This window comes from Sturnira hondurensis, unplaced genomic scaffold (genome assembly GCF_014824575.4).
Source record: "Sturnira hondurensis isolate 20B ecotype Veracruz unplaced genomic scaffold, ASM1482457v3 Scaffold0013515, whole genome shotgun sequence".
NCBI classification, from domain to species: Eukaryota; Metazoa; Chordata; class Mammalia; order Chiroptera; family Phyllostomidae; genus Sturnira; species Sturnira hondurensis.
This window is the reverse complement of record NW_028086146.1, coordinates 1,917,439-1,942,455: the sequence shown is the minus strand read 5'-3', so window position 1 is coordinate 1,942,455 and position 25,017 is coordinate 1,917,439. Positions and strand designations below refer to the sequence as shown.

General features: G+C 40.3%; 1 protein-coding gene across 1 annotated transcript in view; it reads right to left on the bottom strand.

The window, feature by feature from the left end:
• Positions 1 to 20,782: 20,782 nt before the first annotated feature.
• Positions 20,783 to 25,017, bottom strand: part of LOC118997821 (transient receptor potential cation channel subfamily M member 3-like) — a 71,170-nt gene continuing 66,935 nt past the window's right edge. The window contains exon 6 of the mRNA XM_037061681.1: positions 20,783 to 20,961. Within this exon, the coding sequence (XP_036917576.1) occupies positions 20,783 to 20,961 (179 nt within the window). The remainder of the gene's footprint in view (positions 20,962 to 25,017) is intronic.

Sequence of the window (25,017 nt, the reverse complement as noted above, 5' to 3'; positions counted from 1 at the left end):
TACTCTACCTACATCCCTGTGTTGAGCCTTTTAGGGTCTGGCCCTGGTGACCCTCTGGAAGAGAAGGGCCCCATGATGCCCCAGAGGTAATCATTCCAGGGTGATTACCTCCACCGTAGAGTGTCTGAAACGTGTGTGAAACCACAAGCAGGGTTTAAAGGGCTCCTTACCTCCCCTGTCAGCAGGTGGGCTCAAATGCCCTCGAGAATAGTCCCTGCCTGCTAGGGCCTCCAGAGAGTTTACCCAGAGTGGGGGAGTTCACTATACTGCCTTCAGTGAGACCATTTCTATATAAAGATATTTCCAAAAGACATTAAACACCACTTGTTTTGAGCCCTAGTCCTTCATTTGCTAATTACGTGATTTTTAATTTCTTTGTCTTTAAGGTAAAAACAATAACAAACCTCTCTCACTGGGATGGTAGCGAACTTCACAGGAGTCAGGACCTGCAGAGACTTAGCATCCAGCCTGGCACATTGCAAGTGCTCGTTACACATTAGCACATTTTTTATTTCTGTTCACCTAACAGAAGGTCTCTGTGACTACACCAGATTCTGTAAGACACTTCCCAGATGCAGGGAATGTCAGTAGGTATTGGAGGACACTCAGGAAACCACGGAAATTTCCAGCATTCCTTGGTTTCATTCCTCCATTTTCTACCTGTATAGATTGGCGTATTGGCCTGGACCCTAAGATATATCTGACAACAAGCACATCAGTGATTCGCTACTCACAAGCACAGTGAAACCCCAAACCTAAGAGAGGATCAACTGAAGCATTTCTCGGGAGGAAACTGGCTCTATCTCTTCGACTCATTTGGTTGTGTCAATCAGAAGCACTTGGGTGAACTTCAATAGGAAATGACACTAAAACCCTGCCTCACACAGTTCATTAAATTACGGCAGGAAAAGCAGTGTCTTAGCTACTGAGGAGAGGAAACTATAGAAGCCAATGGGGCTTGAGGAAGGTTGTAAGCTTGGCTGGTAAGAGAAAAGTATGTGACTCAAGAAAAATGATTAAAGAGACACAGGGCACACGGAGAGAGCTCTGCCACTCACAGGGAGCGGTGCTTACATACCAATTCCTTCTTCTTCATGCACTCCATGAGGATGATGAACAGATGCTGGGCCTGGGTTCGAGTGTACGTGAAAGTCTTCTGGATGGTCACCAATAGCTGGTCCCGCAAAGATTCATTTATAAGTCTGCAATGAAAAACAATGCCCAAACAGGTCACCCCAGCTGCTATTCAATGCATATTACTGAGAAATATTAGAAAACATAAGGAAGCATTATGACCATTGAGATAGGTGTTACTACTTCCTGTATTTTTCTTGCAATAGTTATTTTGACCAGGATAATTGAAAAAAAAAAGTGCACATAACAATAAATCCATTTTAATGTTTCAGACCCTAAGAGTAAAGTGAGATTTGGTTCTTTTTTCTTTTTCTTTGTTTTATATAGGATGTGTTTAATTCCCTCCTCTTCAAATGCTGTGATCAAAAATGCCTTTAATTAATCATTAGCATTTTGGTAAAAATTTATAATACTTATCTAAAGATTTGAATTCAACTTTATCTGTAATTATAAAACAGAGGTCATATCTCAGTAATGGATTTTTGAGCATTGATAAGGAAAAATAGAAATTATGTTTCCTCTAAATCATTTCAAGTTGGTGGTAGCTTATCTGCCCTATGACTTGGGTCATCATTATTTATGTCAAGATTTTGTGTGTTACAGCTAATAAGGGCATGACCCCAAGGAGGCCTCATATTAACTGCTTTATGAAAAGACAGTTTTTACACTATAGAAGAATTAATGAAAACAAGGGAAGTGCATCATATCCAATTCATGCTCTATCATCGTCTCTTAAATGTAGACCAATTGTAACTAAGTTTAACTCCCCTCTCACTAGCCTGGTGAGAAATAACTGGGCTATTTCTACCAGCCATTAAATGGCTGGGAACAAAAATCTCCTTCATTTAACAGGTAATGTCCAAAATCAGAAAGATAAAACTTTTTTTTTTAAAGGTACATTTTTCAACCTTTTTATTTTTTATTTTTTAAAGATTTTATTTATTTATCTTTAGAGGGAAAGGGAAGGAGAGAGGGAGAGAATTATTGATGTATGGTTGCCTCTCATGAATCCCCTGCTGGGAACTGGCCTGCAACCCAGGCATGTGCCCTGACTGGGAATCGAACCGTGATTGTGCGGTTCACAGGCCCACGCTCAATCCACTGAGCTACACCAGCCAGGGGCAGGAAGATAAAACTTTTTTTGAGAACTAGTGACAAAATTCTAATAACTTGCCTAGTATTTTAAAGTTTACACTTTTTAAAAATAATTGAAGTATCAGCAACTCCTACATGCAATAGTACAACATAATTGTTATGCAATTTGGTGCTTACAAGAACCCTACAGCCAAAAGATTTATACAATTAAAGAGGGAAGGATATTTTATCCCAAAAGAGCCAGATGCTTATGGTGACTCCGCAAATAAGTGGCAGAGTCAGGGCAGAATCGTGCTCTTCCCACTGCACCGCACTGCCTTGTATTACACCCGTCGCACTGCACCACTGCCTCTCTTCATTGCTGCGGCTATTTGAGCGGAAATCACAGAACTTTCTTTAACAAAAAGGCATGACAAATTTTATTGCTGAAGAGAAAGCAAGATAGGAGGCTTGAGATTATGTTCACATCAGTAGCCTGCTGGGCTCCAGGATTGTGTGAGGATTCACCTGGGCCCCCTGGGTTGGATATTGTGGTGGCTGAACTTTGAGGAGGGTGCGTTCCCCATGACAGAATTATACAAAGGATCCTAGAGTGTCACTGACTTCAGTAGTGGACTGGGTTATTCCTCTGCCCCTCAGGAAGATTGATTTCATGAGCATATACATTTAGAAAAAGAGGATGGGCCAGATCAGGTTGAAAAATGATACCAGATCGGGTTGAAAAATCATACCAGATCACCTCAAGTTACTATTCTGGAGGACTGGTTGTTGACCAGTCTAAAACCATTCATTTGTTCATCCATTCATTTAGCAATTGTTTAGTGATACCTATTTAATGCCAGGCACTGCCAGGGCAACAGGGATCGATGAGATATATACACTTCCAGCCTTCAAGGACCTTACACACCAGTGGAATAGAAAGACAAGAACCAGGACTTCTGCCAAGATGGAGGCATAGGTGGAAACACTATGCCTTCTCCCACAACCAAGTTTGAATACAACAAAGGTTTGGAGAAACAAAGACACAACCAAAGGACAGAAAATTGAATTATACGGAAGTCCGACCTCATCTAACCGTTCAACTGGGATGGTAAGAGGGGCGGAGCCAGCAGCGAGCAGGGTTGGGCAGGACAGGGCCCCCGACCCAGGCGCGCAGGCAGACGGGAACCAGTTGGGGTGCGGGGCAGACCGCGGGCACATATTCTCGCACAGTGAGACAGACCACGCAGGCCCCAGGGGGCGAGGGCTGATGGCGGTGGCACACTCGCGTGCAGTGGGACGAAACACGTGGGCCCGGTGACGGCAGCAACTGCGGCACTGGTAAGGGACGTGGCAGCAGGCGGTGGACAGGATGCCATAGTCCCTCTTTGACCCCGCCCCCACATACAGCGTCACAACCCAGCGACTTAGTTGCCCTGTTCTAGTGAACACTTTAGGGCTCTGATCCTGCTATGGAACAGGCACGAACAACCTGAAAGATGGCGCGAGAAGAACTCAAAGTCCCAGAGCCAATAACTCTAAGCGACCGAGAAATTGCCAGCCTCTCAGAAGCACAATTCAGGACACTATTTATCAGGATGCTCACAGAACTGGTAGATTACAGTCACAAATTAGAGGAACAGAGTCACAAATTAGAGGAACATATGAACGCTAAACTAATTGAAATGAAGGGAGATGCACAGGAAACCAATAGTGATGGAAAGGAAATGGGGACACAAATCAATGGAATGGACCAGAAGGAAGAACAAAACATCCCACCAGAAAGGAATGAAGAAATGAGAATTCAAAAAAATGAGGAGAGGCTTAGGAACCTCCAGGACATCTTTAAACGTTCCAACATCCGGATTATAGGGGTACCAGAAGGGGGAAAGAAACAGCCACGAGTGGAAAACGTATTTGAACAAATAATAAAGGAGAACTTCCCCAGTCTGGCAAAGGAAATAGACTTCCAGGAAATCCAGGAAGCTCAGAGAGTGCCAAAGAAGTTGGACCCAAGAAGGAACACACCAAGGCACATCATAATTACATTAGCCAAGACCAAAATGAAGGAGAGAATCCTAGAAGCAGCAAGGGATAAGGGGACAGTCACCTACAAAGGAGTACCCATCAGACTGTCAGCGGATTTCTCAAAAGAGACCTTACAGGCAAGAAGGGGCTGGAAAGAAGTATTCCAAGTCATGAAATCCAAAGACCTACAGCCAAGATTGCTTTATCCAGCAAAACTTTCATTTAGAATGGAAGGACAGATAAAGTGCTTCTCAGATAAGGTCAAGTTCAAGGAGTTCATCATCACCAAGCCCTTATTATATGAAATGCTAAAGGGACTTATATAAGAAAAAGAAGATGAAAAATATTAACAGTGAAAGGACAGCAAACTCACAGTTATTACCAACCACACCTAAAACAAAAGCAAACCAAGAGGACAGCTAGATCAGGAGTGGAACCATAGAAATGAAGAACACAAGGAGGGTTAGAAACAGGGGGGTGGGAGGAGGAGCAGGGGGGAGAAGGCACAGAAAATAGCATAGATGGTAGGTAGAAAATAGATAGGGGGGAGGTCGAGAATAGTGGGGGAAATATAGAATCCAAAGAACTTGAGACACGTGGTTATAAACTAAGGGGGGGAGAATGGTGGGGGAGGGAGGGTGCGGGTGGAGGGGATTGAAGGGGGGGAATAGAACAACTGTAAAGGTATAATCAATAAAATATATTTAAAAAAAAGAAAGACAAGAACCAGCAATTCACCTGTGATTGACAGTGGTAAAAAGAAGTAGAGAAGCTTGTGACAGTTGAATAGAATCTAATCTAGAGAGTTCAGGGAAGATTCCACTGAGGAAGTGCTGTTTTATCCCAGACTTGAAGAATGAATGAGCATTAGGGTTGTCAGGGGGTGGTGGGGCTGGGTAAGAGCATTGGCAGCAGACAAAAGAGCACGAACAGGCCTAGTTTAGAGAACATAAAAGGTCAGTATGCCTGGACCATAGAGAGCAAAAGAAAAAGCGGAACAGGATGGGGCCACAGAAGGGGTGAGCAAGGGTAAGATAACAAAGGAAATTATGGGATAGTGTTAGAGATCTCAGATTTTATCCCCCCATCACTCCCAGTGAAAAGCCATTGAAGGATTTAAGTTGGAAAGTGACATGATTACTTCTGTGTTGTCAATACATTTTCTTGAAGAGTCAGAGCCTGAGTCTTCATACCTGAGCCTGTGCTAGTTGACAAAGAACCCATACGGATATGTCTAGAGAATTCTGCAGTATCAAGTGTACCTAGAGGTTGTACATGATTAACAATAGAAGAGACTCTTCTGATTAGTCACTTGATAGATCCAATCATTCATCTGCAGGTGTTTAATTTTTATAACAAGTCAAAATTTGTTTCCCATGGCTAAGCATCTGTAATAGAATCCCAGTTCCCTGAGGTCATTAACTGTCTGAAGGATCTGCCTGTCATTTTATAAAAACTGAGGAATGATGTGCGCCTTAGCTAATTGTGGGCTTCAGTGGTTAGGAGAGATGAAAGACACTTAGAATCTTATACTTTTAGCACAGTGTTGCAGTTGACTGAAGTGGTTTTGGATAAATCACTTAGCAATAAGAACCATGGAATTCTACTTCCAGAAGTAAAAGATTTCTCTAGCTTAGTTGGTTTCCAAAGTGTGGGATGCCTATCCCTTATGGAGCAGAGACAGTATTGGGTACAACAAAGGTTTTGGTTTTCCAAAGGCACTGGTTATACTCAGTAAACATTAATAACTGTTATTGCTGGTTTAGTACTTTTTCCTTCCTTCTGATTGCATTAAGAGGAAAACCATATTTCTGATGCCTCTTTGCCTTTAACTACTCCTCAATATTTCCAAATTTCCCCCTTTTGACATAGAAATAATGAATATTAGATCTCATGCTTTTGGCCTAAAAATTTTAATAAGATTGTTTTGGAAAAACCCTGCATAACATGTGGTTTGTATATAGCACATAATGGTCTATGGCACAGTGGGCCTCAGTGGTAATCTTATTTTATCTTGATAACACTCTGTGAGTCAAGCACCTTTTCCATTTTGCAGAGGAGGAAACTGTTTCCACGATGTTAAATGATTTGTGCAAGGTCACATAACTTGAGTTGAGTCTACTGATTTCAACCTTCCCTGCGTGGTGCCACTTTTCCTGATTGTAACCTGTAAATATGTCTTTCAGTTTCCTGATCATTGGCACCGGAGGTAAAAATTTCAGTGTATTTGTTGTAGGTAATTGATTTTCCTTTTGTGATATAGAGAACATCTGAAAGAAACCAGGCAAGTTTGGAGGAGATAAATGAATGACTGGTAAATGAGGACAGTAGCAAAGTGCGTTTAGTACACGGGAGATTGTATTCTCTTCTAATTTTCCTCAAGATTTGCTGTGCTGAATCAGAAACTTGGTGTTTGGCACAAAGGCTTCCGCTGTCTGCTCGAGGAACCCTTTTTTAATTTGTGATCACTATTCTGAAAGATATTGAGAAGCTTGCTTTCTTGAGATTATTGCTTTCTGAACTCACCCTCGCCTTTTTGTTTCTTGCAAAACACTGGAATGATTTAAAAATCTTAACTGTGATATCATCAGCAAAAATAGAAATAAGCCCAGTTTAGTTTTCTTTTTATGGCATTATAATAGTAATTGGAAATTTTTTGACATCGAAACATGGTCGTGTAAAATTTTGGTTTTAGAATTTGGCCTTTGACAAAGGGGTGCCTTTTTATGGAAGCTGTTGATTTGTAGCTCCATGTACCAATGCTATTTTTGTTATGCCTAAAATTGGAAGTATAGCCATTAAAGTGAGGGAATTTTTTATACTATGGCATTTATGTCTCCTTTTCTATGCTCTGCTTGTGACCTGGAGCTTTTTAGATGAGTCACAGAGTCATATGAAATAGGTCAGTGTTCGTCCAGTGCTCATTGTAACCCACAAAACTTCCCACAGTCTGCTATCAGCATTCTGTTCAAAGGCTAGCAATACCACCCACATATACACGTTCTTCAGAATGAATTTAACTGCCTGCAATATCAGAGTTTTGTTCCTAGATTTAAAAATTAGAAAATGTGTTGAGAATTCAATGGGACGTGGAGTTAGGCTTGGGTTAATGGCTTTCGAGGAGAGGAACCCTTCTAATGTGCTCCACAGACCCTTATTAATTAGTTCAGATACAATATGGAAAGATTTGCTTATACAAATAAAAAAGATTGTTAATAACATCACAATGTGGTATTTAACTGACATCATTTCCTAAAGGATCTCCAATGCTCTAAAGAAAAGTGAAATTTTATTATTTTCTTGACGCTAAAACAAAGTACTAAATGTAACATTAAGGACACAGAAAAATTATGTGCTTTGCCTAGGGTCACAGAGAATGGTATTTTTCTTTTATTCTTCTTCTCCTTGTCCAGTAGAAGTGAGCACAAATGTCATGAGCCTGGGTCACAAGTAACAGCCGGGCCCTCCCAAAGACGCAGGACAGCATGTGAGTCAAACTTCCGGGCCGCCAGGCCCAGGCTGCCTGTGGTTAAGCTGTCACTTGCCAGCTGTGTGATCTTGTGAAGGTTATTTAGTCTTGACATGTCCTACTTTTCTCATATATCAAATGAGAATTATAATAGTACTTATCTCATAGGAATGAGAATTATAATAGTACTTATCTCATAGGCTTACAAATACCAAATGAATTAATCTTTGTAAAGGGCTTAGAAAAATGCCTGGCACATACCAAATACTATGTAAGCATTGTTATTATTAAATCACTGTCCTGACTCTGGCCAGGCAGCTCAGTTGGTTGGAGCGTCTTCTGTACACCAAAAGGCTGTGGGTTTGATCCCTGGTCAGGGCACATTCCTAGGTTGTGGGTTTGGTCCCCAGTCGGGGCCCGTGTGGGAGGCAGTTAATCGATGGTTCACTTTCACAACAATATTTCTCTCTCTCTCTTTCCCCCTTCCTCTCTAAAATCAATACACATGTCTTTGGGTGAGGATAAAACAAACAAACAAACAAAAACACTGGCCTACAATGCTTCTTAGGAAAGAGTCACTAAGTATTCCTTCTTGTTAAGTAGCATGACCAGTGGCCAGGGCCTCTGTGTGCGATGCAGAGCTGTCTTGGGATTGCCAGTGCTCTGCATACCTGCTGAACCCCGTGGTATAAGGCCACTCACAATCCAGGCTGGAGAAACAACCTTTCCACTTCAGAGAGGCTAGAGATCACCAGTTCTTTCTTACATTTGGGGAATGGAGATACTAAACAGATTTGGGAGGCTCAACTAGAGAGGAACCTTGAAAACACTCCATGTAGACATTTATGCATCTATTTATTTAATCAAAAAAGATAAGAGTACCTACTATGTTCCAGGAACTATGCTAGGAGTAGAAAAGTGAAGAATATTCAGTCTTAGCCTCAAATAATTCATAAGGATATATTTTATATAGTCTGATAATCTATTAACTGGTAAGATACCCCAATATTTAGGTAAAATAGCATTTATTTATTGTGTTGATGGTTTTGAGGGTCAGGGATTCAGGTATCGAACAGAAGAGATGATTCATCTTTGTTCCACGATATCTGGAGCCTCAGCTGGAGAAGCTGGAATGGCTGAAGATGGCCATAAATGCTTAATTAGGACTATCTGTCTGGGACCTCAGTTCCCCATGTGGCATCTGCTGGGGCTGGAGTATCCAGTATGGAATATCTTTACTCCTCCTCTGGCACAGGGCCTGGGATGGCTGAGTGACCGTGGAATGGTCGACATTGCTCCCTTCCGTGGTTTCAGAGCGGATGAACTTACATGGCTTCTGGCTTCTCTCGAAGTGAGGATTTCAAGAAAGAGTGTTCAAAGAGGTCCAGCCAGAAACTGCAAGGCTTTTTATGACTTGACCTCAGAAACCCTAGAGTGTTATTTCCTTATTGTCAATTATTCAAGTCATTAAGAGCGGCCCAGATTCAAGAAAAGGGAAGGAATAGACCTCATGTTGACGGAAGAGAAGCGTATATATGCATACACAGAAGGAATACGTTAATGCTGATCATCTTGGAGACCAGGAACTTCATCAAGTGATGCTGTTCAGATGGGACATTGTAAACCATTGATCCTTTCTACATCGAAGAAGCATCAGCTTTTTCACTTTAAATTCCTTATTTTTCATCGACACGAACAAGAGAGTGGTGTTTGCCAGGGGAAGGGGGTTTGGGGGGAAGTGGAGAAGGGTATAGAGGGGATAAATGGTGACGGGAGGAGACTTGACTTGGGGTAGTAAACACATAATACAGTGTACAGATGATGTGGTGTGGAATTGTGCACCTGAAACTTGTATAATTTTGTTAACCAGTGTTACCCCAATAAGTTCAATTTAAAATAAATAAATAGTTTTCCTCTTTTAACAGCTGATTATGAGAACCACAATTTTTCTTAAAAGTGATAGTATAACCTCTGATAATATTTTCAAAATCTTATTGCTTATTTGAAGCATAGAACCTACAAATGTTTTCTTTTGATTCAGTGACCTATTTATATGTATTGAGTACCTACTATGTACTCGATACTTCTTTTAGGCCCTGGCACCTGGCTGGGCCCTTTTTTCCATGGGTACCATTATTATACCTTGTCTCTGTTACATGCTGCATGTAAGAGACATCCATAAAATGTGTGACTGCTTGGATCAACCTGTGAGGTGCCCAGGTTGTCACCTGCAAGAACAATGGAGTATTTTTTCGGTGCCCTCCTCTCACAACACCTTCCAGAAACTAAATAACAGAGATATCTGACTTCCCAGAATACTGTTCCAGTCAACACCATTCTCGGTCTGCCTTGGTCTGGGCCCTTACCCAAATGGTACCCACAGACCACTAACCGGTTTGTTCTTCATCCTCCTCTAATTCACATCCCACAGTGTTGATCGAATGGAGCCTCTACAAAGCAAACGTGACCCTATCACATCCTCCTTCAAACCCTGCAGTAGCATCTCATCACTAGCAATAGCTCATATCAACACTTGATATTTCTGGAGCATGTACGTTCTAAGGAAAGCCCTAATCTGAAAATTCTACTGAGGGATTTGAACTGCAGATAAAGGAATGATCCAACTTCAGAGCAACCACTTTACAAATGCAGAATCTGAAGCATAAAGACGTGACCCAACTCACTAAGAGTATATATTGCAGTTGAAAGCATCAGAGCAGGGTCTGGGGGGCAAGAGAATCAGAGAGGGAGAATCTCCAATAATTAATTATATGAATCTAAATACATAGGTTCAACTCAGTGTAGTAATGTGGTTTGTGGTTTAATTGACTGGATGCAAGTGGAGATTTCTGAAATCTCATGAAACAGATTTGTTCCTGAAACAGGATGTTATGGATCTCATGTGTGAAAAGATTAAGTCATGCAATTTCAAAGATCTGCTACTTCCCCAGAGTTACTCCCCTAGCTTATCAGATGCCCACATTTCCTTTTAATTAAAAGGCAACTAAATATTTTGCTCAACAATTAGAAACCCTAAAAGCAATTCAGGATAAGTGATGCTTCATGTTAAACTCACTTGACTGTAACTGACAGATATTGATGGTTTTCAGAAAGTACTAGTCTAATAGAAAGTTGGGGATATGTGAACGGAACACACAAAAGTAACCAATAGGTGGGATGGGGTGAGTAAACTGGTTTGCCCAACCTTTCACTGGGAATCAAGTTCAGATTCAAATGGTCTCTCTCAGCTAAGGCCTAAGAGAAATAGCACATAAGTAAGTAAATATGTAAAGTGAAAATGATCTTTAGAGTCTAGCCTAGAGAAATAGTTCACTGGGGCTTCTCCAGAGGGTTCCCCTCCAGAGATGTGAGGTAGTTAGAACAATCTTAGAGAAGCTGTCTATAACTGGGGAGAATGCACACACCCTGACGGTACACCATGTTCAATGAATTTCACTTACCGCTACTCATAGAGTAAGGGTTTCTTTTGTTTGCTTAGTTTTGTTTTACTTTTTAAAAAACCTACTCTAGAATCCCAAGCTAGATACAGTAAAGTAGAAGGCATACATGCATATACAAAAGGAAACAGGAAGTGGTGGTGTGCTGGTGGGGAGGGTGGTAAGAAAGGCACTTAGTACCTATTGTAAGAGAAGCTTTGTGCCATATATTTTACATGTGGCATTTTATAAAGACATATTAACCTAAGAAAGTCCTAACTACACTTCAACCCCTTGGATGCAGGGATTGCGCGTTATATTACTACGTACTCTTTTCTCTCAGTGTTTACCCAGGTGCTGAAGATGGAGCCTTTTCCACTACCTTCTAATCTAGAAATCCCCTCTTTTTATCACCTTCTAAAATATTATACAACCTTTTATTATGTTTATTACTTATTATCTATATAATCTGTCAAAATGTAAACTTCACAACAGCAGGGATTTCTGCCTTGTCAGTTCACAGGCATGTTTTTTGCCAGCGCTGGGAACACAGTAGGCGTCAAAAAAATATTGTTTGAATGACTGGATAATGTTGGCTGAGTGAAAAGACGTAACTTAAAAATAAAGGGAACAATGGAAGTTGGTCAGACATTCCCAGTCTGGTGGAACTCAATGCTAGAGCTGGGCAATCCTAGACCACAGCCATTCATCGTGGGGTAATTTGAACTTAAATTTATCGTGATTAACTATAACATAAAATTCAACTATTAGTCAGTCCAGCCGCAAGTCCAATTCAAGTGCTCCGTGTTTGTCTGCTAGGAGAGCAGAGATCTAGAACACTCCCATCATCACAGAAAGTGCCACTGGAGAGCACCACTCGGGAGGCGGACACGGCTGCCAAACTCTTCACATACGGCCGGGACCAGCAGGACATTTAGGCGGCAAATCCTGATCAGTGTCTCTGCCATTTCTCTTCCTTACTTTGCCTTTGGTTACAAATGTGTCTGAGAGGAGAAATGAAAGTGTTGCCAAAGGATAAGGGACCACCACATGGTCAGGTATCTTTTCTGCTGCCAAAACTGTAAGGAAAACACATCCTCAGAGTTCTTTCCAAATCAGAGTCCATCAACAGCTATTGCACAGAGCCAGGCAAAAGGAAGAGTCAAACTTTTATTGCTTTAGGCCCTGTGAAAAAGACAGGATCGGAGCTTTTGCTCCTTGGAAGGCGAAAGCACTGGTACCTCTTCAATGGACTTGCTTAAAAGTTGGTCCAACTTTTATTCAGAGGAGAAGTCTTTTAGGCAGATACATTTCTTAGGCCTATCTATAGGATTTTGTCTTCATTTTAGAGTAAGAGTAGACATCCATTGCACGTTAACTGTAAATTTCTTTCTTTGTGTCTTATTAACCTATCACGATTATCTTTCCTCTGAGCCCAAGTGCAGTCTCAGAGTCGTTCTCAACACCTGGTTGGGCCAGGAAGTCAGTACCAGTTGATTATTGTTGATACTCAAGATGAAAATGACTTGTCATCCCTGCAGTAGAAATAATAAAATCTCAAATATACTCTCAAATGGTGAAAAAAAAGGAGGTCATGAAGAACTCCAAATTTGAGGTCTGTCTCCAAGACACTGAACTGTGGCTTCCATAAATTTAGAGAAACCAATTCTTGAATGCCTACTCAAGACCCTTGGAGGTCATTGCTTAAGGCAAGACACTTGGTTTGCACTGAATATCCCCAGAAAGCACAACAAATGTTCCTGTTAACTCCAGGACAGCTGTCCAACAATTAGGATGATAAAGGAAAGACTTTATCAAAACCGAGCGGAGACTTTTCTAGACAGCAGTAGTTCAGACCTCTGTTGATCTTGGAATGCTACTTTAATGCATCTTTAACGTTTCTCTGGTTGAAGAAGCTTTATATTAGGTGATCACTATTATATTTAGTTTTCATCAATCCTATGGTCCACAATTAATATCTGAGAATTGCATGGGAAATCTGGAGGAAACCCACTAAGTACATTGCAAACATCATTTATTATCAGTGATACCACTGGGTGAGATGTTGGTAATCCACTCTGTTTCTAGCAGCTGCCTATTCTAATGTCAGAAAGGTTGACTCAGAATTCATTTCTTCTAAAATAGAGGCATTAAATACCAGGGCATTTTATCATCTGTGCCTCACTCAAAGACGTTTTAAATGTATTTGTGGATTTTAAAGCCCTTACCACTTTCTTTCATGAGAGAGAGGCTATGTGACAGAACTTTGGGAAAAAATTTGCTAGCAATTAAGTGAGTAAAGAAATGTATATGCTACATTGCATATTTCACCGTTACTTAGAGAGTAGATCTTAAAAGTTCTCATTACAAGAAAAAAATTTTTTGTAACTATGTAAGGTGACTGATGTTACTAGACTTATTATAGTGATCATTTCTCAATGTACACAAATATTAAATCCTTATGTTGTATATCTAAAACTAATATAATGCTATATGTCAAATAATGTGAAGTCAGAGATGGCTACAGCAGCATTTCGTGCTTGGAGGGCAGTGGGGAGGACCGTTCTGGTGGGTCTCTGGGTGAGTGAACGGTTCATGGAGATGGCTCTAGTCACAGGCTGGGGCCAGACTTCAGAGTCTTGAATCCAAGTGAAGGGATATGGACTTGACATGTACATTAAGGGTCTTCACTGGATTCTACCAAGAAGTCCCTGGAAGTTTGAAGAGGAGCTCCGGAGCTGCCTCAGAACTGCCTTGGTGGGTGAGAGCCAGGCTGAGAGAGGGAGGCTCTAGGCCAGGAGTTCTCAAAATATGGTCCCTGGGTCTATAGCACCAGCGTCTTCTGGGGACTTCTTTGAAATGTAAATTATGTGGCTGTAATCAGATTTACAGAATTAAAAAACCTGAGATGGATCTCAGCAATATGATTTTTAATAAGCCCTCTGGTTAATTCTGATGCAAGGTTAAAATTGAGAACCAGTGGGCTAGGCCTTCCACTCCAGCTTCAACAGAATGAACTTTTGTCTTGCCTGTTTTATGTATTGCACTTGTATGTAAGATTTCATTTGAGAAGGGGTTCAGGGGCTTTATAAAAGTGAAAATCAATACTACAGACAAGGGGGGAACTGTGACTCTCATATGGTGTTCATTGTAATTGAATATACACACACACATATGCACACGTGCACACGAGGTCTGTCTGGAAAAAGTCCAGCTATTGTTAACATAATAAGGATGGTTTGCATGACATTGATGTAATCTGGCAACCAAGGAGAATGGACTGGAATGCGCACGTGTGAACGTAATTTCACTGTACTAGTCAGTGGGGACAGTAGAAGCCGATGAGTGAGCATGTGAACTGGTTGGTTATCACATTCAAAATGACCGAGCAAGTAGGGCAACAAATCTGCATCACATTTTGCATGAAGCTTGAACATTCCTCCACGGAAACTACTGAGATGATTCAGAAGGCTACAGCTATGGGTACCTGGTGATAGCTCCATCATGACTACATGCCTGCTCATGCATTATGTCTTGTGCAGAGTTTTTGGGTGAAACATGAAATCGTCCAGGTAACTCAGCCTCCCTACACAGCCCATATTTGGTGCCCTGTGAATTCTGGCTTTTGCCAAAACAAAAATCACATTTAAAAGGGAAGAGATTTCAGACTGTTGATAAGATTCAGGAAAGTACGATGGGATAGCTGATAGCAATTGGGAGAACTGTGTGAGGTCCCAAGGTGCCTACTTTGAAGGGGCCTGAGGCATCATTGTTCTATGTATAATGTTTCTTGCATCTTGTATCTTCTTCAGAAAAAGTCTCTATTTTTCATATTGGCTGGATACCTTGTGGACAGGCTATATACACACACACACACACACACACACATACTGCACAAAACAAACTTTTGTCACACTGTCTTATAGAACTTGTCTCCTTTACCAACTTTCCTTCAATCCTATTCAGATTGATTCTTTTTTTCTGGGTTGGGTTTTATAAGGGAAAGACATATATTAGCTTTTTCTTGGTCATTCATTCATGCTAACTCTTAGTTTAGGTGTAGTTTTTGATGAAAAAAGGAGAGAAGGAGCAAAAGAGTCATTATATTGTCATTTTGTGGATAAGTAACATATATGGTTCCATTGAATAGATTCCTGTGAGGAATGCTACACTCAAGTACTTGTCCTCTGTGTTTTTGTAATACTTTCTATGTATTTACCATAGCACATGCCCTACCAGTTATTTGTACTCATGTTTATGTTTTAATCTCCACTAAAAATCCATGACAGGGCCATGTCTCACTTATCCTCTAATAGTTCCATGATTATAATGAGCACTTAATAAATGTTAACTTGGAAAATAATTTACAAAAATAAAACTTTTATAAATAAAGCCACCAGAAATCTTTGTCTGTATAAGATGTTTCCAGCTTTCCTTACTTCCTTCTTAGAAAGCTAAACAGAATCAAGTTTGGACATGCCTTTTTATAGAAAATTCTAGGAAAGAGACGGGTAAGATGAAATTGACAGAAGTGAAAATGGACACTTGGAGTCAGCATGCTTGATATTTGTTTCCTTGTTTCTCACTTGACATTCCAATTACGTCTAAATCATGCTGGAATACAAACCATCGCTATCAATTACTGTCTTTCAGCAGATCTTATAGAGACAAATGATAGGGCTGTGACATCCATCAGCTTTAGATGGAAATCTCTTGAGCAGCAGAAGCAAAGCTTGGCGACCACTGCATAGAATGATATATCCTGGGGAATACAGCCTACACGTGGGTTTCTAAAATGACTAATTCTTTCTCCTGTCTTTGCTCATTTTGGTATATATTTGGAGAGAAACAAACTTTTGTTGCACCTCTGTGAGGGTATGGTTTTATAACTGAAAACCATGCAACACATTTTTCCTTTTTCATCTCCACTTTGTGTTTAATTTATGCCCTTACCTCGGCTAATCCAAAAATGTTGGGACCCTTATTAAGGTCCCTTTAGATAGGAAAATTAAATTTTTATTGGGAATATATTATCTATTCCCCTGTCCTCAGGAGCAAGCTATTGCTCACTTTTTCTTCACAATATTGAATACAAATTCCACTGGCACATAATGTGAACAGCTAAAACTTAGTGATCTGATCCACTAAAAAGAAAGAACAATTGTGCAATATAATAGAGGTGCTAAGTATCACTAACATATCAATCATATTACAATACATACAGGGTCCAACAGAAGTAATGCCTGCTTGAGTGTGGTTGGTAGAGTAATAATATGGGTGTAGCCCTGGATGGCATAGCTCAGTGGATTGAGCGCGGGCCTGCGAACCAGACAATCGCAGTTCGATTCCCAGTCAGGGCACATGCCTGGGTTGCAGGCCAGTTTCCAGCAGGGGACACATGAGAGGCAACCATACACTGATATTTCTCTCCCTCTCTCCTTCCCTTCCCTTCTAAAGATAAATAAATAAAATCTTTAAAAAATAATGATAATATGGGTGTAATAATTTATAGTTTTAATCTGAACATTTCACCTAAAATGTCACATGGTGTGCTTGAGTGTGATATTGTTACGTTACAGAGTTACATACTTATGATTTTGTAATAAAAGATTTTATAATAAAGGGCATAATTTGTGCCACAGCCTGTAAATATATGAAATTAACACATTGTACACATTAAATTTACACAATGTTAAACATCAGATATACTGATTTTGTTAAAGACTTTATTCATTTATCTTTAGAGGGGAAGAGAAGGAAAGAGGGAGAGAATATCAATGTATGGTTGCCTCTCACATGCCCCCTGCCGGGAACTGGCCTGCAACCCAGGCATGTGCCCTGACTGGGAATCGAACCATGATCCTTTGGTTCGCAGGTCTGCACTCAATCCCCTGAGCTACACCAGCCAGGGTCAGATATACTTAAATAAGAAAATTATTGACAGTCTTTTGATGTTTGCCCCACTGATAACTTCCCAAAAGTTATGAACAGACTACTTAAAAGCTGTAAGGTGTTTTGCTTCTGCCAGTTCTACTTCTTGTCCTGGAGTATTTTAAATGGTAAACCCAAATGATGGTTTTGGGACAAACATGCCAAATACATGTAAGTATCAATAATAATATTTGGTTGAAGGACACTAATTCAGATGTGTTTTGCACACTCACATTTTCATTTGTGCCATGTGTGCTCCCTGACTGACAAGTTTCCCTGTAATACCAGACTTAGGTTGCCGAATACTGGGAAACATCATAGCTGCATTCAGTTTCAGCCACCTGCAGCCTGGAAGGTCTTCCTTATGGGTACCTTGCTTAGTTACATATAGCATCAGATGGAATCCTAGCATTTAAAAATTTAAGTAATTGAATGTAATGCTTTTTAGGTAGCACTAATCTATTTATGTTTGCAGTATTGAGTCCTTTATGATTCAGAAATAAAATTTGGCAATATTCCTCAAACAATGACATTGTTTAAGGAAAGTGGAAGAAGTCCCTCTTGGTCATGAGGTCTTGGTGGGCTAATTCCTTTTTTAGCACACTACTGCAAAATAATGTCCTTTGGAAATAATTTTTTAAATTGGCTGCACATGTGTGGCCAGACAATTTCATTTCAAGCTAAATAAACAGGATTAAGTCTGGCGGTTATTCAGATGCCACAGAAACATTCCAAATTCATTTTATCATCATAAATGTATAATTGCTTTCTGGGAGTAGCAAGAACATGCTTTCACCTTAATGCTTTATAAATGTTTCTTTAAAATTTTGAAGTTTTAATTGTAAATAATCCCCATAAAAGTTATCTTAATTCTTTATCTCCACACTAGTTATGCACATGACTTCACATTCTTTGATAATCAGTTATGGTTTATACATCTGTATAGATCCTATATAGATTGTGCTCTTGCATATTTTGACTAACTAAAGAATAATTAGAACTAAAGATAAACTTTGGTTGTAAAATTACAACTGACAAAGTTCAAGGGGCATGGGATTTCTGACTCAGTTTTCAGGCTGGGGTATACTGGTTGGGTGGGGTAAGGAAAGGAATCCCCATGAGGTAGAGCTGGCCAGCTAGAACACTGGTTTACAAGCAGGAGTGCATTGATTTTATCTTTCTGGAATGCACATAGTAAAAATGCTGGGACATGATCATGCAAAGAGGCAGCTGAAGGCATGTTAAGTGCACTTATATGTTTAAAAGAGAGAATTATTGGAGTACTTCTATATGAGAAACCCTAAAGCACAAACCAAAAAACACCTTTCAGCGAATTTGTATAGTACACCAGAAAGAACCCTGAGCTGGCACTGTGGGCTATGTGACCTTGGCAAAGCACTTCATTTCTCTGTGTCTGTCTCCTAGGTTGAAAGATACAGAGTCCCACCCATCCTTAACATGTACAACACTTTTGTCACCAAAACAGAATCAGGAAGGGAAACATAAAATATTTTAACATTTTCCAAGTACATAACCCAAACTAATGACAACAATAGACACTAGGTACAGACTATCATTGTGTATAGACCTAGAAAACCTGAAATACTGGGATGCACGGCTTCCTCGTTCCTTTGTTTTCTGAAATGAAGCACGCCTTCCGTCCTGATCACACAGGTAAGGCGGGAAGCATGCATTCTCAATGCAAACCTGTTTTTACTTCATAGAAACACAATAAAATAATCACAAGCACTAGGAAGCAAAAAAGTAAGCCAAAGATGAAAACTGTACAAATTCTTTACTTCTTTCAGAAAAAGGAACAAATTGCTATACTTAAATCAATGAGAACAATGGCTACATTTTTCATAAAAGCAAAGCACAGTTGAGGAGATTAAATTCGTGTTGGTAATAGACATGGAGGCACTGGACAAATGTTCCCTTTCTTTTTTTATCTCCTTAACTAAAAATGTGGACCAATATTTGCTATCAAAGAAGAAGATAAAGGTAATTTAATTAAATTTGCTAGTAAGCACACCGTGCTTACAAAATTAACTTTAAAAAGAATATCAAAAGCTTTAACAGGGCCTAAAATCTCTGTCATTGTTTGCAGTGTTGAGCAAGAGGCCCTATGCTTTTCGCCATTCCTCCTTTCACATGGCTAGGTCCACACACTTACCAGGGGAGCGTGCTGATTCAGTGGCTCGCCTGGACTGCTGCTCACAGAGGTAAGAAAAGAATGGGAAGAGAAGAGGTGGTGGTATTGAGCTCCTATGCTGAATCTCCTTATTCTAAGGCAGGTTGGGCCAGAGAGAGGTAGAATGGGTGGGGGGGGGTGTCCTGAAGTAAGCAAGCTCACCTGTCGCTTTTATTATAATTCCAAGTTTGCCTATTTACTAGTTTCACTGTGAGATCTTTGAGGACAGAAGTAGTATGTTATTCTTTTCCCTATCTTAGTGCAAGGCACACGGTAGGCACTTACTGTAGANGTGCTTACAAAATTAACTTTAAAAAGAATATCAAAAGCTTTAACAGGGCCTAAAATCTCTGTCATTGTTTGCAGTGTTGAGCAAGAGGCCCTATGCTTTTCGCCATTCCTCCTTTCACATGGCTAGGTCCACACACTTACCAGGGGAGCGTGCTGATTCAGTGGCTCGCCTGGACTGCTGCTCGCAGAGGTAAGAAAAGAATGGGAAGAGAAGAGGTGGTGGTATTGAGCTCCTATGCTGAATCTCCTTATTCTAAGGCAGGTTGGGCCAGAGAGAGGTAGAATGGGGGGGGGTGTCCTGAAGTAAGCAAGCTCACCTGTCGCTTTTATTATAATTCCAAGTTTGCCTATTTACTAGTTTCACTGTGAGATCTTTGAGGGCAGAAGTAGTATGTTATTCTTTTCCCTATCTTAGTGCAAGGCACATGGTAGGCACTTACTGTAGACTTATAAGAGGGATGAATAAATGACCCCCATCTCCTTTGGAGCTCCTTTCTCCCTCCAGTTTCACGTGTTAGAATAATTGATTATGTTAGGAAGTTCCTTATTTAAAAGTTCGGTGGCTCCCTTGAATTTTCCTCCTTCCACTCATTCACATAGTGAAGTGAATTACTTTGATCTAGCAATCTGTGAATGCCTGGATCCCTGGTTGGAGAAGCGGGCTGTGAAAGGAAGGCCTCCATGGGCCTGAATGCTTTGGACTACTGAGAGCAGCAGCATTGGGGGGCTGAGAGACCAAGGAAAGGACACAAGGGAGTCAAGAGGAGTTTATTCAGGGCCAGGGTGGTTCCCTTTAAAGAGATGCCACTTCCCAAGCCAACACATATGGGTTGGACAGCACAGGCTGCCAGCTGTTTCTGTAAACACTTAGCATGTATAGACCCACAGCAGCCTGGTGATGCTGCTATGTGGTGGCCAAGCCTGGAAGCTGCACGTTCCGGCTTCTCCCAAGTTACTAATCCGTATTCTACGGCCCAGGTTAGCTGTGCTAACAAAGAAAAGAGAAAGGCCCCGATGGCCCCCTTGCCCCCCTTTCCTTTTTATCATCAGTGTGGTCTAGTATCGCTTTCACAGAATTTACCGCTTAATAGGATGTTTGGAATATGTTCCCTTATTCTTTCTCACCACCCTCCCATGCCATCCACCGTAATCAGCTAATACCCTCTCTTCCACGCTTAGAACACGGGCTCTGCACGCACAGCTCTCCTACGGGGCCTGGAAAATTACCTACCCGCCTTCTTCTGAGTATTTGTGCCCAAATGCCAGGATGTCGGATGCCCGTCCACTCCCATCACAGACAACGACCGGCACGGGAGGGGTGTCTCGAAGGTACTCCAAGACGATTGAGATCACGTTGGGTCCTCCTTCCACAATGAGCGCCACCACTGGAACGCCTTGACCGATTCCTGCATTAAAAAATGAAAATAAAAGGAAAAAAGAGAAAAGAACACAAAGCCAGCACACCAAAGAGACAAAAAAAAAAGAGAGAGAGAAAAAAGCACAAACTAAAATTACTGAGCACAGGGGGAGGTAACAACATAGGAGGGACTAAAATACTGAGCAAAACTTAACAGAAAACCCATCAGCAGAATGCTCCCACCAGAAAGTCTCTTTGACTTTGCCCTTTCCCAACACCTCCCAGGATGCTGGGGGCTCAAGGCACTGATTACTGTATTCACAGGGGAGGGCATGAGGGGAGGAGGAGAGAGAGGAACTGATTAGCAGATGGAGCCCTGGTTGGGGCTCCAAAGGTTGGAAGACAAAGGTGATGTTAAACAAGTCTTGCATGTATTCATTGGTTCAGTTTCTTACATGAAAAATGGGAAGTTAATAATTCCCCCTTCCTGAAGCCAACACAGTGGTAAGAAAATCTTTAAATGGTCCTTTTTATCAAAGTCAGCTGAAGGCATATTTTAACTTGTGGCATCAACTACTGGCCAAATAATGGGTTTATTTTTGACCATAAATGATCAGCTTGATTATGGATTCCTAACAGCATACTAGTTATAATAAGGTGTCAGGAGACATGGCGTCTGCCATCTGCCATCACAGCGTCCTTCGTACTGAGCAAGGTGCTAGGCACACGGTGGCTGGTCAGTAAGCATTTGTTCAATCCAGTGGTTTCACAGACCTTTCTTAAAATATTTAAGCTATTTATGCGGAACCACAAGACACTGCTGTTTTCAAGTAAAAATTACCCTAACATCAGCACTTACCCATGGCTCTACCTAACATATTAAAAACAACTATTCAAAACAAATGTCTATGAGAGACATGCGAAAGAAATCAAATTCATTTTCAAGTGCCTTATCAAGTGTTATTATTTGTCGTTGAATACTCAATTTGGTATCACACTGCATTTTCTCATTCAACCTTCTCAGGTTTTGTAGGATACCCAAAACAGTTGTCTTAAAAAAAGGGCTAATCAAGATTCTATACCCCTCTAGTCTATCAACAGGAACTAAAACAAACCTTTAGCCATCTTAGTTCTCCCTCTTCCCCCTTCAGCTATGGTTTTATCTTATATCACAAAACTGCTTTTCTGTGAGAAATACTAGTTTGGGATTTGGTTTCTTGCTCCATTAATAAGAAATTTTATATGACTTATGTATGACCTGTTTTACTTCTGAATCAGTGTGTTTTCATGGCTTGATTTTCATCTTAATGGAGTGTTCCAAAATGCCACTTATAAAAAAAATGGGTGCTGTTTTAAATCTACATTTTAAAGTATAAAAAAATGACATTGTTGATCAAGACCAGATGCAAAGATTTGTTGTTGTTGTTCCCCAGAAGGAACTGGGAGAGAGAGAAAAGACTCGTGATCCCACCAGAGTTTTCTGTGCGTGGAGAGGTTCTGAGAGTTCCTCCTTCAAATTCAAGGAGAAGGAAGTGAAAGGCTGTGCTGCTCTCTCCTTTGACCCAGAAACCCTGCATGACTTGCACAAAAGATTGCTTGAAAGCTCTGTTTGGGTGTCTCCGAGGAAGACCCTTTTCCCATTGCTGCTGATTAGAGGTTTGAGTAAATTCCTGTTGAAAGGCACTTTGAAGATTAACATCTCATTTGAAATGTTAATACAGCACGTTTCTTTTGGAGGAGAATTTGCTGACATAAAAAATACCTACCCCTGTAGATTTGTATTTTAATGTGTCTTGGAAGTGTGTCTTTTCCAGCATTTAAAAAGTTAGTTTATAAAGTACTTCTCAAAGTACTTTGCTGTTTAACTTTCCTTTTCGTTTAGTTTTAGCACTTACTCCCATCTTGCTTCATATCAAGAAACAATGAGTCACACTTCATATTTTATAGCAAATGATAGATTTACACTTATTCTAGGATCCTCTAAGGGAGGCCTTTTCCAAATTTTGACTCTTGAGCACTGATTCTGTCAGTGGGATCTTTACTCCAACTCACACAACAACTGTGATCTACTCAGTGTTCTCACAGAGGAAGACATCATGAAGTGGACTTTCTAGAATGTTCCAGTGATCTAGAGTCTACAAGACAATAGACAAGATGGCTGGAGACCACTCTTAGTTTACAGGTGCCGAGGATCAATTTTCAGAGGATGATCTGAGAGCAATAAATTGTCTGCTTGTAGTTAAGTTGTTATGCCTTGTAGAAATTCAGAGGTTTAGAGTTCCTATGTTAGGAATAAAGTCGTAACCAATTATAATGATGAAAAACTATATCAATTCTCTATATATTTATGATAAGTGGATTAAATTTGTTAAGATGTGGTGACATTAAGCCTTCCTATCAAGACACACAAACACACACACATATTATGTTTGTTTCTGAGAAAAGAAAACCTTAAATAATTAGTAATGACCTAAAACAATGGTTCTTAGCCTATTTTTTAGATATCAGGATCTTTTAATACTTTCATGGATCTGATAACAGCTATTCACACTTTCTCTGAAAAAATAACTGCACATATGGACAGTCACAAAAATACTTCTATGCAATTTCAAAGGGGTTCATGGATCCTTGAAGCCTATTGAAAAACTTGCTAATGGACCCCTATATAACCCCATCCTAAAATAAGCCCATTGGTGTATGTGCAAAAAGCATTGACTTGTGTTCTTTTATGAAGCTCACTGAGGCCTCTGAGACGAGTTCTGAAATGGGTTTTCAAACAAAACTATGCCCAGGGAAGCTATATCATGTTATCGCTGCCTTGTTACATTGATTGGCTTAACTTCCCAGGATGAAGCACTACCTATAGGTTATTCTCTTCCCTCCCCTTCATTTCTCTTCTTGTTTTTGTTTTGTCTGCCCACAGTTTCATTCTAAATTACCTTTTATAGAGTATTAAAAATACTCTATAGAGAAATTAACAAACATACAAAATAATATCTGTAGTACATAACTTCATTAGTAAAAAAAAGCTTTTTAAAATATCAAGAGTGGTATATTTTTATTGTTGACATAGAGCAAACTGGGCATCAACTGCAGATCCAGGTGGGTGCCCAGGGCCCACACCATTTTCTTTATGCTCATAAAAATCAACACAACTTCCTTTAAACATCCTCTCAAATGTACGCCTTACTTGGCCAAATCCATCAACCATTCACAAAAATGGTTGCTTGGACCCATGGTTTTAAAAATGTAATCTCTATTATTTAGGGAAAAGAAGTTTAATTTTATCTAGATCCCTCCGGAACCTTTTTGTGAATACTTGTTCTTTTAGCTTTGAGGAAAAGTAGGTTAATTTCTCATTTGATTGCAATAATTTTTCACTTTCTACCATAACCAAAGACTTGCAGTAGTTCTTAGAGATAATAAATTTCCATTAGAATTTAATCTTAGAGTAATGTAGAGTTGCTTAAGAATCTTCTGTAGGTTCTTGCAAACTCTAGCTTTTGCAGCTTTAGAACTGGATGCATCACAGCCTACAAAAACATGTGCGTGAGTCACGGACTTAGTAGCTATAGTCTAGAGGATGCCCGAGGGCTCTCGAATGACAAACTAAACCCAACTGTGTTTCACAGAAGATAATCTCTTAGACTTCCGTCACATTTTGTTATGACTGTGATGCAGTTCAACCTGCGCTTCCAATAAGCAAAAAGTGTCAAAATTGACTTAAACAAAGACTGGGTGGGGTATTGTGAGGAAGGGAGGTGGAAGGAATAGAGGAATGTCTCAAAATTCCAAAGGCCTTTTTTCTCTCTTCCTCCCTTTTTCTGCCGACACAAGACCATAGTTCATGATTGGTTCAGACACTTGAGAAAGCATGTGGTGTGTTGTAGTGGACTGCTTAGACAACTGAAAAGTTGGATCAAACTGCATTAACGCTTTGGTTTTATGTTAACATCAAGCTAAACTAACACATTGGTTTTATATCAACACCACCATATATGATCTAAAATGCCTATGAGCCTAAAGGATACTTTATTTGCTGTTGGAAAATGGTTTATATTTACATGGAGTTAGAATGGAGCAGCTTGATCTTTAGCCGAATCCG